This window comes from Procambarus clarkii, chromosome 10 (assembly GCF_040958095.1).
Source record: "Procambarus clarkii isolate CNS0578487 chromosome 10, FALCON_Pclarkii_2.0, whole genome shotgun sequence".
Classification (NCBI taxonomy): Eukaryota; Metazoa; Arthropoda; class Malacostraca; order Decapoda; family Cambaridae; genus Procambarus; species Procambarus clarkii.
Window position 1 is genome coordinate 18,580,173 of NC_091159.1, and position 14,947 is coordinate 18,595,119.

At 52.7% G+C, this 14,947-nt stretch overlaps 3 protein-coding genes across 3 annotated transcripts in view; all 3 read right to left on the bottom strand.

Moving 5' to 3' along the window:
* LOC138363197 (uncharacterized) overlaps positions 1 to 3,600 on the bottom strand; it is a 31,059-nt gene extending 27,459 nt beyond the window's left edge. Inside the window, exon 1 of the mRNA XM_069322193.1 lies at positions 3,398 to 3,600. Within this exon, the coding sequence (XP_069178294.1) occupies positions 3,398 to 3,600 (203 nt within the window). The remainder of the gene's footprint in view (positions 1 to 3,397) is intronic.
* Positions 3,601 to 8,619: 5,019 nt separating this feature from the next.
* LOC138363198 (uncharacterized protein slr1819-like) lies at positions 8,620 to 9,432 on the bottom strand. The gene has a single exon (XM_069322194.1). It carries the CDS (start codon positions 9,430 to 9,432, stop codon positions 8,620 to 8,622), a length of 813 nt encoding a protein of 270 aa, XP_069178295.1.
* A 231-nt stretch (positions 9,433 to 9,663) lies between these two features.
* LOC138363199 (uncharacterized protein slr1819-like) lies at positions 9,664 to 10,035 on the bottom strand. The gene has a single exon (XM_069322195.1). It carries the CDS (start codon positions 10,033 to 10,035, stop codon positions 9,664 to 9,666), a length of 372 nt encoding a protein of 123 aa, XP_069178296.1.
* Between the last annotated feature and the right edge of the window lie 4,912 nt (positions 10,036 to 14,947).

The following is a 14,947-nucleotide window of genomic DNA, read 5'->3' on the forward strand; positions in this document are numbered from 1 at the left end:
GCACATCTATTTGAAGCATGCTACACTTTGAGCTACACGAGACTTTAAAATGTTTACATCTCCCGAGTATAGGATTGACAAATTTTGCTGTGCAGGATAGTGGGTCTAGGCTACACGTCAACTGAAGACGGTCGTCAAGGAAACTGATGCCCGCCTGGTCCAATCTTAACAGGTGTTAGACAAGATGTTACCGACGTCGCCACGAGAAGCCTCAGCCAAAACAGGGTCTACGACATCGGGGTGTCCTAGTCTCACAAATATCTTGCAAGCCATCTTTGGTGTGATCGGTGTTTTGGGAGTTGACTTCTTTGGCTCTGGGTGTAGAGGCGTCAACCCCGATTACTACGGAACGGCAGTGACTCGCCGAGCGTGACGGCCACCAGTACACGTCTCCGTAACGTCTCTTGCTCTACCTGACCATCCTTCAGTGACAGTGTGTCAGACAGTCCTTGGAGGAGCTGCTGAGGTGACTGTGTTTCTGGAGCACAAAGGGGTAAAGTACAGACTCCGATTATGGGGACAGAGGAGTGTGTGGGGAAGAAGAGACTTCCTCCACCCTCCTCCGTCCGTAACAACTGGAAGATGAACTAAATAATCTAAATATGAGAAATTGTTATTAGACTTTAACCCTGGCAAACAGCATGGCAACGAGGAGAGTTGTGTGAGCAGGAAGATCTCAAATACAGAATAGAATGAAGGGAAAGCAACTTCTCACTTCTCTAAGAGACAGAGACTTAAGCAAAATAGCTCGAGTACTACCACCCAAGTGTTCCATATATACAGCCTTTGTGAGACACATTTGAGTAAGCTGCCCGCCATGAACGCCTACCTAAAGAAATAAAACTAAAAAAGGACAAAAATATCCAAGAAGGTTCGTTCCTGAGCTAAGGGGACAGAGCTATGAGGAGAGACTGAGGGAACTGGACTTCACTACACTGGAAGAAAGAAGAAATAGTCAAAACACGATAACGACATAAAATATAGTAAGAGGAATTGACACAGTAGATATAGAAGCAATATCTGTTCCAAGTGAGGAACAGTTGAACATGGGGACATAACTGGAAACACAGACGAGTCACATGTGAGAAATAACTATTAGTCTAAGAGTCGAAAAGAAGTGGAAAAGACTAGATGAGGAAGTTGTTGAAGCCAATTACACACACACACACACATACACACACACACACACACACACACACACACACACACACACACACACACACACACACACACACACACACACACACACACACACACACACAGTTCTAAATGCAAATATGATAAGAAAAACGAACGAAAAGAGTTACTGCATTGAACTACTGATGGTTAAAATTCGAGGCTTAAGAGCAGAAACTGAACCCTGCAAGCACAACTAGGTGAGTACATGGAGGTGAGCGCGCACACGCGCACACGCGCCCTCCCCCTCCCTCTAACAACAATGGCAGACTTCACCTGACTCACTTCATCAGTCCCCAACCCTCACCCTACTCTTCCCCCCTCACCCAACTAAAGACCTAATTATGCTGTTTGAGTAACCGTTGTAAACAAGTGAGGGGCGGCATGGGAGGGAACGGGGGCCGGGATAGGTAAAAGGCAAGGAACAGGGTAGGGATAGATCGGGAGATCGAAGTGGGGGAAGTAGGTGGGGGGTTGGGCCTGAAGCACAGTGGACGGGGGGGGGGGGAATTGCAGGAACAAGGTGGGAAGGGTAGTGCAGGAACAAGCTGGCTTGTACCTGGATGGGGTTCTGGGAGTTGTTCTACTCCCCAAGCCCGGTCCGGGGCCAGGCTTGACTTCCAGGAGCTTGGTCCAACAAGCTGTTGCTTGGAGCGGCCCGCAGGCCTACATAACCGGGCCCACAGCCCGGTTTGTCTGGGACTTCTTGAAGAAAACTATCTAGTTTTTTTCCTTGACGCTGTCCACGGTTGTTCCGGCAATATTTCTTATGCTCGCTGGGAGGATGTTAAACCAACCGTGGTTTATAGTGTTCTCTGATTGTGCCTATGGCATCCCTGCTCTTCACTGGTTCTATTCTGCATTTTCTTCCATATCGTTCACTCCAGTATGTTATTTAACTGTGTAGATTTCGGACTTAGCCCTCCAGTATTTTCCATGTGTATATTATTTGATACCTTTCGCGTCCGCTTTCTAGGGAGTACATTTGGAGAGCTTTGAGAAGATCCTAATAGTTAAGGTGCTTTATCGTGTCTATGTAAGCCGTATATGTTCTCTGTATTCCCTTTATTTCAGCAATCTTTCCTGCTCTGAAGGGGGAAGCGAGTATCGAGCTCAAGACAGGACAGCACAAGAGATTTGAATAGTACAACCATTGTGATGGGATCCCTGGGTTTGATGGTTCTCGTAATTCATCCTATCATTTTTCTGGCTGATGCTATATTTGTTTGGTTATGCTCCTTAAATGTTAGGTCGTCGGACATCATTATTCCTAAATCCTTGACATGCTGTTTTCCTACTATGGGCAGATTTGGGTGTGTTTGTACCCAGCATTTTATTTAAGGTCCTCATTTTTACCGTACCTGAGCACCTGGAATATATTACTACTAAACATCATGTTATTTTCTGCTGTCCAGTCGAAAACTTTATTGATATTTGCTTGTAGTTTATGTCTTCAGCAGAGGTAATTTTCATGCTGATTTTTGTGTCATCTGCAAAAGATGGTACGAAGCTGTGATTTGTATTTTTGTCTATATCTGATATGACAATAATAAAAAGCAGTGTTGCAAGGACTGTGCCCAGAGGTACAGAGCTTTTAACTGCGTTTTGATTCGATTTTATTTAGTTGACTGTTACTCTTTGTTTTCTGTTCGACAGAAAATTGAATATCCACCGTCCTACTTTACCCGTTATTCCCGTTGACTTCACTGTGTGTGCTATCACTCCATGGTTACATTTATCAAATGCCTTTGCGATGACCGGGTATACCATATCTGCGTTCTGTTTTTCTTCTAATGCCTCGGTAATTTTGTCGTAGTGGTCACGTACCTACGAAAGACATCGTACCACTACGGGCTCACCATAGCCCGTGCTACTTGGGATTTTTTGTTCCAGGTAGCGAATCTTTAACAACAACAACAACGAAAGACATGATCTTCCCGCTCTAAATCCATGGTGACCTGGGTTGTGAAGGTCACTGATCTCCATGAAATTGGAGACCTGACTCCTAATCACTCTCTCAAATACTTTCATTATGTGGGACGTTAGTGCAACTGGTCTATAATTCTTAGCCAATGCTTTACTACCTCCCTTGTGTAGAGGGGCAATGTCTGCTGCTTTAAGCGCATTTGGTATCTCCCCCGTGTCCAAGCTCTTCCTCCACACTACACTGAGTGCCTGTGCTACTGGCACTTTGCATCTCTTTATAAATATTGAATTCCACGAGTCTGGACCCGGGGATGAATGCACGGGTATGCTGTCAATTTTTCTTTCAAAATCTGCAGCGTTCCTGTTGATATCAGTTATATTTTCAGTGGTTTGGATATCAAGAATAAAGAAGCTGTCCGGATCTTCTACTTTCATGTTGTTTATTGGAGTGCTAAACATTTCCTCGTACTGCTTTTTCAGGATTTCACTAATTGTCATCCTCTGTATGAACCTTCACTTGTAAGAATTGGTCCAATACTGATTAGTTTTTGCTTTTGATTTCGCATATGTGAAGAAATATTTTGTGTTTTTCTTTATCTTTTGTATAACTTTCTGTTCTAATTGCATTTCTTCAATCTGATACGAATGTTTCAGTCTCTGTTCGATTTCCTCAATCTCCCTGTTTAAATTATTTCTACTTTGTAGGGATAGTCGTGTCTGCTTAAGCATTTCCGTTATATTTTCCTTTTTGTAGTGCCGTCTGCGCTCTCTAAGTTGGTGCTCTTTCTAGCTTTCTGCAAAGGAACATGTTTCAGACAGCCTTTATATGCTTCAGAAGCCAGCTGTTCTGTTCCTTGTGTGGGATTTCTATTATTTAGAACAGTTTCCCATTGAATGTTTGTAAGTTACCCGTTTATTTTTCCCCAGTCTATCCTTTTATTATTATATTGAATTTATTGAAAAACCTCTCTCACTTTACACACAGAAATCACACTAACGTGATGCATCAAATGAACAAATCCACAAGGGCCGTGACGTGTCGTAGCTCAGTCGATTAAGGCAGTGTCTGGGATGCTCCCGGACGCAGGTTCGAATCCTCGTCACGGCCGTTGTGGATTTGCTCTCTCCCTTGATCATTGTTTTAGGTCTATTACGAGTATTGATGTTAGCTTGCACTGAAATGAGCTTGTGATCTGAGTATGTGTTACCTGAGATTGTAATGTCACTTATTAAGTCTTCATTATTTGTGAAGATCAGATCAAGAATATTTTCATTCCTAGTTGGCTCTTATCTGCTGGTTGAGTGAAAACTTGTCACAGAATCTAAGTAGTTTTCCAGTCTGTGGTTGATTATATCCAGATAGATTTGCTGGTATAATACTATTATAAGTGGAAGTTATCATCCTAGGCAGGTAGAGGTCTGCTAGGACGATAATATCAAGTGTTGGGTTTGCCAGAATATCAAAACTATTCTCTCTCTTTTTGTTTACCTGTTTGGTTAACTCCTCAGCCATTGCATCAGGTGGTTTGTATAGTAGAATAATTAGGGGCATTTTCTCTATTTTCACTCCCTGTACTTCTACCACCTCATTTGTAGAGTAGAGGAACTCGAAGGCGGGAGGGGGAAGGTGGAGGCACGAGGTGGGAGGGGGGGAGGGGGAGGCACGAGGGGGGGAGGGGGAGGCAAGAGGGGGAGAGGGGGGAGGGGGTGCAGGACTTAACTAAGGTCTAAGGCGTGTGCTTGGGAGTCACCAGTGTGCAGGTTTGAATCCTCTTCATTACATACCTAGGACGAGGGTGAGACGTGAGGAAGATCAGGGGGGAAGGGTTGCTAGGAAGATCAGGGGGGAGGGTTGCTAGGAAGATCAGAGGGGGTTGCTAGGAAGATCAGGGGGGGTTGCTAGGAAGATCAGGTGGGGAGGGTTGCTAGGAAGATCAGGGGGGGGGGTTGCGAGGAAGATCAGGGGGGAGGGTTGCTAGGAAGATCAGGGGGGGAGGGTTGCTGGGAAGATCAGGTAGGGAGGGTTGCTGGGAAGATCAGGGGGGGAAGTTGCGAGGAAGATCATGGGGGAGGGTTGCTGGGAAGATCAGGTGGGGAGGGTTGCTGGGAAGATCAGGTGGGGAGGGTTGCTGGGAAGATCAGGTGGGGAGGGTTGCTGGGAAGATCAGGGGGGGGTTGCGAGGAAGATCATGGGGGAGGGTTGCTAGGAAGATCAGGGGGGAGGGTTGCTAGGAAGATCAGGGGGGGGAGGGTTGCTAGGAAAATCAGGGGGGAGGGTTGCTAGGAAGATCAGGGGGGGTTGCTAGGAAGATCAGGGGGAGGGTTGCGAAGAAGATCAGGGGGGAGGGTTGCTAGGAAGATCAGGGGGGAGGGTTGCGAAGAAGATCAGGGGGGAGGGTTGCTAGGAAGATCAGGGGGGGAGGGTTGCTAGGAAGATCAGGGGGGAGGGTTGCTAGGAAGATCAGGGGGGAGGGTTGCTAGGAAGATCATGGGGGAGGGTTGCTAGGAAGATCATGGGGGAGGGTTGCTAGAAAGATCATGGGGGAGGGTTGCTAGGAAGATCAGGGGGAGGGTTGCTGGGAAGATCAGGGGGGAGGGTTGCTAGGAAGATCAGGAGGGAGGGTTGCTAGGAAGATCAGGGGGGAGGGTTGCTAGGAAGATCAGGGAGGAGGGTTGCTGGGAAGATCAGGTGGGGAGGGTTGCTGGGAAGATCAGGGGGGGGGGGGTTGCGAGGAAGATCAGGGGGAGGGTTGCTAGGAAGATCAGGGGGGAGGGTTGCTAGGAAGATCAGGGAGGGAGGGTTGCTAGGAAGATCAGGGAGGGAGGGTTGCTAGGAAGATCAGGGGGGAGGGTTGCTAGGAAGATCAGGGGGGAGGGTTGCTAGGAAGATCAGGGGGGGGAGGGTTGCTAGGAAGATCAGGGGGGAGGGTTGCTAGGAAGATCAGGGGGGGAGGGTTGCTAGGAAGATCAGAGGGGGAGGGTTGCTAGGAAGATCAGGGGAGGAGTGTTGCTAGGAAGATCAGGGGGGGAGGGTTGCTAGGAAGATCAGGGGGGGAGGGTTGCTAGGAAGATCAGGGGGGGAGGGTTGCTAGGAAGATCAGGGGGGAGGGTTGCTAGGAAGATCAGGGGGGGGTTGCTAGGAAGATCAGGGGGGGAGAGTTGCTGGGAAGATCAGGGTGGGAGGGTTGCTAGGAAGATCAGGGGGGAGGGTTGCTAGGAAGATCAGGGGGGAGGGTTGCTAGGAAGATCAGGGGGGGAGGGTTGCTAGGAAGATCAGGGGGGGAGGGTTGCTGGGAAGATCAGGGGGGAGGGTTGCTAGGAAGATCAGGGGGGAGGGTTGCTAGGAAGATCAGGGGGGAGGGTTGCTAGGAAGATCAGGGGGGGAGGGTTGCTAGGAAGATCAGGGGGGGAGGGTTGCTAGGAAGATCAGGGGGGAGGGTTGCTAGGAAGATCAGGGGGGAGGGTTGCTAGCAAGATCAGGGGGGGGGAGGGTTGCTAGCAAGATCAGGGGGGGAGGGTTGCTAGCTAGGAAGATCAGGGGGAGGGTTGCTGGGAAGATCAGGGGGGGGAGGGTTGCTAGGAAGATCAGGGGGGAGAGGGTTGCTAGGAAGATCAGGGGGGGGTTGCTAGGACGATCAGGGGGGGAGGGTTGCTGGGAAGATCAGGGGGGGGGGAGGGTTGTGCTGGGGCAGGAGTCTACCAGCCGGTGTTGACGGAGATAGAGCGTGTGTGAATGAGCCGGTGTAGCCTCAGGCTCCACCATTCACAAAACCCGCCTATGTTTACACTCCAAATTCCATCAAAAAGAGGATGGAAGGAGGAATCTTTTTATTATCATCATCTTTTCTTCTTCCCCTCCGTCGCTGTGTTGCATCTTTGGGGCTGTTTGAGTGACTTGTGGCGCTCCTCTTGTTGGGGGTAGTGGGTGGTGGTGGTAGTGGGTGATGGTGATGGTGGTAGTGGGTGGTGGTGGTAATGGTGGAAGTGGATGGTGGTAGTGGGTGGTGGTGATGGTGGTAGTGAGTGGTGTTATTCGTGGTGGTGGTGAGTGGTTCCGACATTATGGTGCCAGAGTTAACTTCAAACTAGTACTTATTATACTTCAAATATATTTTAACATCGAGCATATATTAGGTGGTGTCCTCTCATTACATATAAACTATAACAAAGTCAAAGCACTGTTTATATATCTCCAGTTGACCAACAAACTGGGCCACATGTGACGTGTTGTTGATTTAAGGGCGACGACGATCGTGGGATCGGATGCGTCTCGGCGGACCTGTGAAGGGTTAATCGCGAAGCCTAATGGCGAAATGAATGTCGCTTTACAGCAGAAACTAATTTGCATCGCGGCCAATAAACACAGATGGGGAGCTGACCGGGGAGCCCCAGAAGTCCCTCAGGGTGACAAGCACCGGCCCTGCCCCACACAGAGAACACTAGGTAGCAAAACCAAAAACTCGGCCCCCAACCAAAACGCAAAAGTCATCTAGTGCCCTCCGACAGAGCAGACGCCAACCGTGGTCACACCCGGAGCCCACCAAGTCCCGGCACCTCTCGGCCAAGCCGGCGCCGGACACCGTCTCCCCGCCGGAAGAACCAGCCAAAAAACGTTCAAACTATCCTGTGATCCAAGGCGATATGTGCGCCAGGCGTCTTAACAATTCGGACCATTGAATAAGAATGCCAAACGACAGCATCAAAAGCCAAATACGCAAAGAAACAAAACGTGTTCCTGCGGCCCCCGGGCGGAGCAGATGTCCAGACGTCCGCTCGTCGTTAAGGTTTAACCTGGAGTCGAGTGTCAGTGTTATCCCACCGGTCATTTACACCTCATAGCACCTTCTCTTTGTTGTGCACACGTGACCTGTGCGTATACCTCGCGCAACACACACCCAAACACAAAAATTCCTCGCAGCAACACCAACAATCAGCTGACGCCATAAATACAACATCCACCCTACAGGGCGTCAGGGTAACTTAACCCCAACACACAAACGAGCATTCTTCGAACCTTGTCACTTTCAATACTGACGCGCCATGGTGACGTACCACAGTGACGCGCCACGGTGACGTATCATTACTAATTAATAAACACCGAGTTAAGTGGCAAAAGAACCATCCAACCTTTGTTTACGGGCTCGGGTAGCTTGGCACTGGGCTTCTGGACCCGCATCCTAACAGAGAACAAATAATTATAGATGGCAGAAGTCTAAACGAAAGTCTGGTCAGTGCCCGATTTAAAATGTCACTTGACCCCTTATGATACTGGCCTTTGTCGGAATTATGAAAACTTTAATATAAAAACTTGTCTTTTGAGCTCTGGTCGTTTTCCTTAAGTTGTCGTCCGCGTGGCGCTAGTTGATCTAGCTAGAGCTTGATACTTGTAGAGCTTTCGTGATTGGTGTCCGGTATTTGATGACGTGCTGTGGTCACTACTCTTTAATGTTGAACTGTTTATAACCACTTAAGTTACAAATTTACACCTGATGAGTTCTGATTATCAAAGTTGGACGGTTAGTAGTCATATTCTTGGGTCTCAGGTGTCATGGCGGCCGACTGGAGGTCCACAGCTGTCATGGCGGCCGACTGGAGGTCCACAGCTGTCATGGCGGCCGACTGGAGGTCCACAGCTGTCATGACGGCCGACTGGAGGTCCACAGCTGTCATGACGGCCGACTGGAGGTCCACAGCTGTCATGACGGCCGACTGGAGGTCCACAGCTGTCATGACGGCCGACTGGAGGTCCACAGCTGTCATGGCGGCCGACTGGAGGTCCACAGCTGTCATGGCGGCCGACTGGAGGCCCACAGCTGTCATGGCGGCCGACTGGAGGTCCACAGCTGTCATGGCGGCCGACTGGAGGTCCACAGCTGTCATGGCGGCCGACTGGAAGTCCACAGCTGTCATGGCGGCCGACTGGAGGTCCACAGCTGTCATGACGGCCGACTGGAGGTCCACACTTGTCATGGCGGCCGACTGGAGGTCCAGAGATGTCATGGCGGCCGACTGGAGGTCCACAGCTGTCATGACGGCCGACAGGAGGTCCAGAGATGTCATGGCGGCCGACTGGAAGTCCACAGCTGTCATGACGGCCGACTGGAGGTCCACAGCTGTCATGACGGCCGACTGGAGTTCCACAGCTGTCATGACGGCCGACTGGAGGTCCACAGCTGTCATGACGGCCGACTGGAGGTCCAGAGATGTCATGGCGGCCAACTGGAAGTCCACAGCTGTCATGACGGCCGACTGGAGGTCCACAGCTGTCATGACGGCCGACTGGAGGTCCACAGCTGTCATGGCGGCAGACTGGAGATCCACAGATGTCATGGCGGTCGACTAAGCTGTCATGGCGGCAGACAGGAGGTCCACAGATGTCATGGCGGCCGACTGGAAGTCCACAGCTGTCATGACGGCCGACTGGAGGTCCACAGCTGTCATGCCGGCCGACTGGAAGTCCACAGCTGTCATGACGGCCGACTAAGCTGTCATGGCGGCAGACTGGAGGTCCACAGATGTCATGGCGGCCGACTGGAAGTCCACAGCTGTCATGACGGCCGACTAAGTTGTCATGGCGGCCGACTGGATGCCCACAGCTGTCATGGCGGCCGACTGGAGGTCCACAGCTGTCATGGCGGCCGACAGGAGGTCCACAGCTGTCATGACGGCCGACTGGAGGTCCACAGCTGTCATGGCGGCCGACTGGAGGTCCACAGCTGTCATGGCGGCCGACTGGAGGTCCACAGCTGTCATGACGGCCGACTGGAGGTCCACACCTGTCATGACGGCCGACTGGAGGTCCACAGCTGTCATGACGGCCGACTGGAGGTCCACAGCTGTCATGACGGCCGACTGGAGGTCCACAGCTGTCATGACGGCCGACTGGAGGTCCACAGCTGACATAGCGGCCGACTGGACGCCAACAGCTGTCATGGCGGCCGACTGGATGTTCCTCCGGCTATTTTCATTTTATGCCGGCCCTAAGAAAAGCATTCAATTTTAACATGTTCATTAAAAGTAAAAATTTTCTTAAATATAAATTATTCTGTATTAGCATATTGTACATATTTAGACGAAGGTTAGGTGTTGGTTCTTTGGCAATTATTTGTATATGAAGTACGTGGGTGAAGCATTTACAGAGCGGAGATTCAAACAGAGGTCGTCAGATAAGCACTGTTCAAGACTTCAAGAAATGTTCTAACGTCATCAGTTGTGGGTAGTGTGCAAAGCGGTTTTTAATTTTTATGCACCGGGGTTTGGCGGCTGCATGGAATCACTTTCAGTCTTTGCTGATGAGGACTTTGCTGGCCGAGCTTGTTGTTGTTGTTGTTATAGATTCAGCTACTTGGAACAAGTTCCAAGTAGCACGGGCTATGGTGAGCCCGGCATTTAACTGTGTGTTCCCGAGGTTCCCAGCTTGGGTTAGCATACAACCATACCCTTGTGGTAAGGTTGTGTGCTAACCCATGCTGGGAACCCATACCTTTCGCTTCCTGCAGGTCGGTGTTCAATCCCCGACCGTCCAAGTGGTTGGGCACCATTTCTTTCCACCCTTCCCATCCCAAATCCTTATCCTGACCCCTTCCCAGTGCTATATAGACGTAATGGCTTGGTGCTTTTCCCCTGATAATTCCCTTCCCTCCATGCTGAATCAACGTTAATGACGTTAATTTAACGCTGAATTGGCATTGCTCTTGTTTACTGACTTCTTTGGGATACTGGAACTGGTGACTTGTGTGTACATGACCCTGACGGGTGTGTGTACATGACCCTGGAGGGTGTGTGTACATGACCCTGGAGGGTGTGTGTACATGACCCTGGAGGGTGTGTACATGACCCTGGAGGGTGTGTGTACATGACCCTGGCGGGTGTGTGTACATGACCCTGGAGGGTGTGTGTACATGACCCTGGAGGGTGTGTGTACATGACCCTGGAGGGTGTGTGTACATGACCCTGGAGGGTGTGTGTACATGACCATGGAGGGTGTGTGTACATGACCCTGGAGGGTGTGTGTACATGACCATGGAGGGTGTGTGTACATGACCCTGGAGGGTGTGTGTACATGACCCTGGAGGGTGTGTGTACATGACCCTGGCGGGTGTGTGTACATGACCCTGGCGGGTGTGTGTACATGACCCTGGCGGGTGTGTGTACATGACCCTGGCGGGTGTGTACATGACCCTGGTGGGTGGGTGTACATGACCCTGGTGGGTGGGTGTACATGAGCCTGGCGGGTGTGTACATGACCCTGGCGGGTGTGTACATGACCCTGGTGGGTGGGTGTACATGACCCTGGTGGGTGGGTGTACATGACCCTGGCGGGTGTGTACATGACCCTGGTGGGTGTGTGTACATGACCCTGGCGGGTGTGTACATGACCCTGGTGGGTGGGCGTACATGACCCTGGTGGGTGTGTGTACATGACCCTGGTGGGTGTGTACATGACCCTGGTGCGTGGGTGTACATGACCCTGGCGGGTGTGTACATGACCCTGGTGGGTGGGTGTACATGACCCTGGTGGGTGTGTGTACATGACCCTGGCGGGTGTGTGTACATGACCCTGGCGGGTGTGTGTACATGACCCTGGCGGGTGTGTGTACATGACCCTGGCGGGTGTGTACATGACCCTGGTGGGTGTGTGTACATGACCCTGGCGGGTGTGTACATGACCCTGGTGGGTGGGTGTACATGACCCTGGTGGGTGTGTGTACATGACCCTGGTGGGTGTGTACATGACCCTGGTGGGTGGGTGTACATGACCCTGGCGGGTGTGTACATGACCCTGGTGGGTGGGTGTACATGACCCTGGTAGGTATGTGTACATGACCCTGGCGGGTGTGTGTACATGACCCTGGCGGGTGTGTGTACATGACCCTGGCGGGTGTGTGTACATGACCCTGGCGGGTGTGTGTACATGACCCTGGCGGGTGTGTGTACATGACCCTGGCGGGTGTGTACATGACCCTGGTGGGTGGGTGTACATGACCCTGGTGGGTGGGTGTACATGAGCCCTGGCGGGTGTGTGTACATGACCCTGGCGGGTGTGTACATGACCCTGGTGGGTGGGTGTACATGACCCTGGTGGGTGTGTGTACATGACCCTGGCGGGTGTGTACATGACCCTGGTGGGTGTGTGTACATGACCCTGGCGGGTGTGTACATGACCCTGGTGGGTGGGCGTACATGACCCTGGTGGGTGTGTGTACATGACCCTGGTGGGTGTGTACATGACCCTGGTGCGTGGGTGTACATGACCCTGGCGGGTGTGTACATGACCCTGGTGGGTGGGTGTACATGACCCTGGTGGGTGTGTGTACATGACCCTGGCGGGTGTGTGTACATGACCCTGGTGGGTGTGTGTACATGACCCTGGCGGGTGTGTGTACATGACCCTGGCGGGTGTGTACATGACCCTGGTGGGTGTGTGTACATGACCCTGGCGGGTGTGTACATGACCCTGGTGGGTGGGTGTACATGACCCTGGTGGGTGTGTGTACATGACCCTGGTGGGTGTGTACATGACCCTGGTTGGTGGGTGTACATGACCCTGGCGGGTGTGTACATGACCCTGGTGGGTGGGTGTACATGACCCTGGTAGGTATGTGTACATGACCCTGGCGGGTGTGTGTACATGACCCTGGCGGGTGTGTGTACATGACCCTGGCGGGTGTGTGTACATGACCCTGGCGGGTGTGTACATGACCCTGGCGGGTGTGTGTACATGACCCTGGCGGGTGTGTGTACATGACCCTGGCGGGTGTGTACATGACCCTGGTGGGTGTGTGTACATGACCCTGGTGGGTGTGTGTACATGACCCTGGCGGGTGTGTGTACATGACCCTGGCGGGTGTGTGTACATGACCCTGGCGGGTGTGTGTACATGACCCTGGCGGGTGTGTACATGACCCTGGCGGGTGTGTACATGACCCTGGTGGGTGGGTGTACATGACCCTGGTGGGTGGGTGTACATGACCCTGGTGGGTGTGTGTACATGACCCTGGCGGGTGTGTACATGACCCTGGCGGGTGTGTGTACATGACCCTGGTGGGTGTGTGTACATGACCCTGGCGGGTGTGTGTACATGACCCTGGCGGGTGTGTACATGACCCTGGCGGGTGTGTGTACATGACCCTGGTGGGTGTGTACATGACCCTGGCGGGTGTGTGTACATGACCCTGGCGGGTGTGTACATGACCCTGGTGGGTGGGTGTACATGACCCTGGTGGGTGGGTGTACATGACCCTGGCGGGTGTGTACATGACCCTGGCGGGTGTGTACATGACCCTGGTGGGTGGGTGTACATGACCCTGGTGGGTGGGTGTACATGACCCTGGTGGGTGGGTGTACATGACCCTGGCGGGTGTGTACATGACCCTGGTGGGTGTGTGTACATGACCCTGGCGGGTGTGTACATGACCCTGGTGGGTGGGTGTACATGACCCTGGTGGGTGGGTGTACATGACCCTGGTGGGTGTGTGTACATGACCCTGGTGGGTGTGTACATGACCCTGGTGGGTGTGTGTACATGACCCTGGTGGGTGTGTGTACATGACCCTGGTGGGTGTGTACATGACCCTGGTGGGTGGGTGTACATGACCCTGGCGGGTGTGTACATGACCCTGGTGGGTGGGTGTACATGACCCTGGTGGGTGTGTGTACATGACCCTGGCGGGTGTGTGTACATGACCCTGGCGGGTGTGTGTACATGACCCTGGCGGGTGTGTGTACATGACCCTGGCGGGTGTGTGTACATGACCCTGGTGGGTGTGTGTACATGACCCTGGCGGGTGTGTGTACATGACCCTGGTGGGTGTGTGTACATGACCCTGGAGGGTGGGTGTACATGACCCTGGCGGGTGTGTGTACATGACCCTGGCGGGTGTGTACATGACCCTGGCGGGTGTGTACATGACCCTGGCGGGTGTGTACATGACCCTGGCGGGTGTGTGTACATGACCCTGGTGGGTGTGTGTACATGACCCTGGCGGGTGTGTGTACATGACCCTGGCGGGTGTGTGTACATGACCCTGGCGGGTGTGTACATGACCCTGGTGGGTGTGTGTACATGACCCTGGCGGGTGTGTACATGACCCTGGCGGGTGTGTGTACATGACCCTGGTGGGTGTGTGTACATGACCCTGGCGGGTGTGTACATGACCCTGGCGGGTGTGTGTACATGACCCTGGTGGGTGTGTGTACATGACCCTGGTGGGTGTGTGTACATGACCCTGGCGGGTGTGTGTACATGACCCTGGCGGGTGTGTACATGACCCTGGCGGGTGTGTACATGACCCTGGGGGTGTGTGTACATGACCCTGGCGGGTGTGTGTACATGACCCTGGCGGGTGTGTACATGACCCTGGAGGGTGTGTGTACATGACCCTGGAGGGTGTGTGTACATGACCCTGGCGGGTGTGTGTACATGACCCTGGTGGGTGTGTGTACATGACCCTGGCGGGTGTGTACATGACCCTGGTGGGTGTGTACATGACCCTGGTGGGTGTGTGTACATGACCCTGGCGGGTGTGTACATGACCCTGGCGGGTGTGTACATGACCCTGGCGGGTGTGTGTACATGACCCTGGTGGGTGTGTGTACATGACCCTGGCGGGTGTGTACATGACCCTGGCGGGTGTGTGTACATGACCCTGGCGGGTGTGTGTACATGACCCTGGCGGGTGTGTGTACATGACCCTGGCGGGTGTGTACATGACCCTGGCGGGTGTGTACATGACCCTGGTGGGTGTGTACATGACCCTGGTGGGTGTGTGTACATGACCCTGGCGGGTGTGTACATGACCCTGGCGGGTGTGTGTACATGACCCTGGTGGGTGGGTGTACATGA

What these genes read in the sequence shown, in the direction of transcription:
- LOC138363199 (XM_069322195.1), bottom strand. Translation starts at nt 10,035, where the DNA reads ATGACAGCTGTTGGCGTCCAGTCGGCCGCTATGTCAGCTGTGGACCTC.
- LOC138363198 (XM_069322194.1), bottom strand. Translation starts at nt 9,432, where the DNA reads ATGACATCTGTGGATCTCCAGTCTGCCGCCATGACAGCTGTGGACCTC.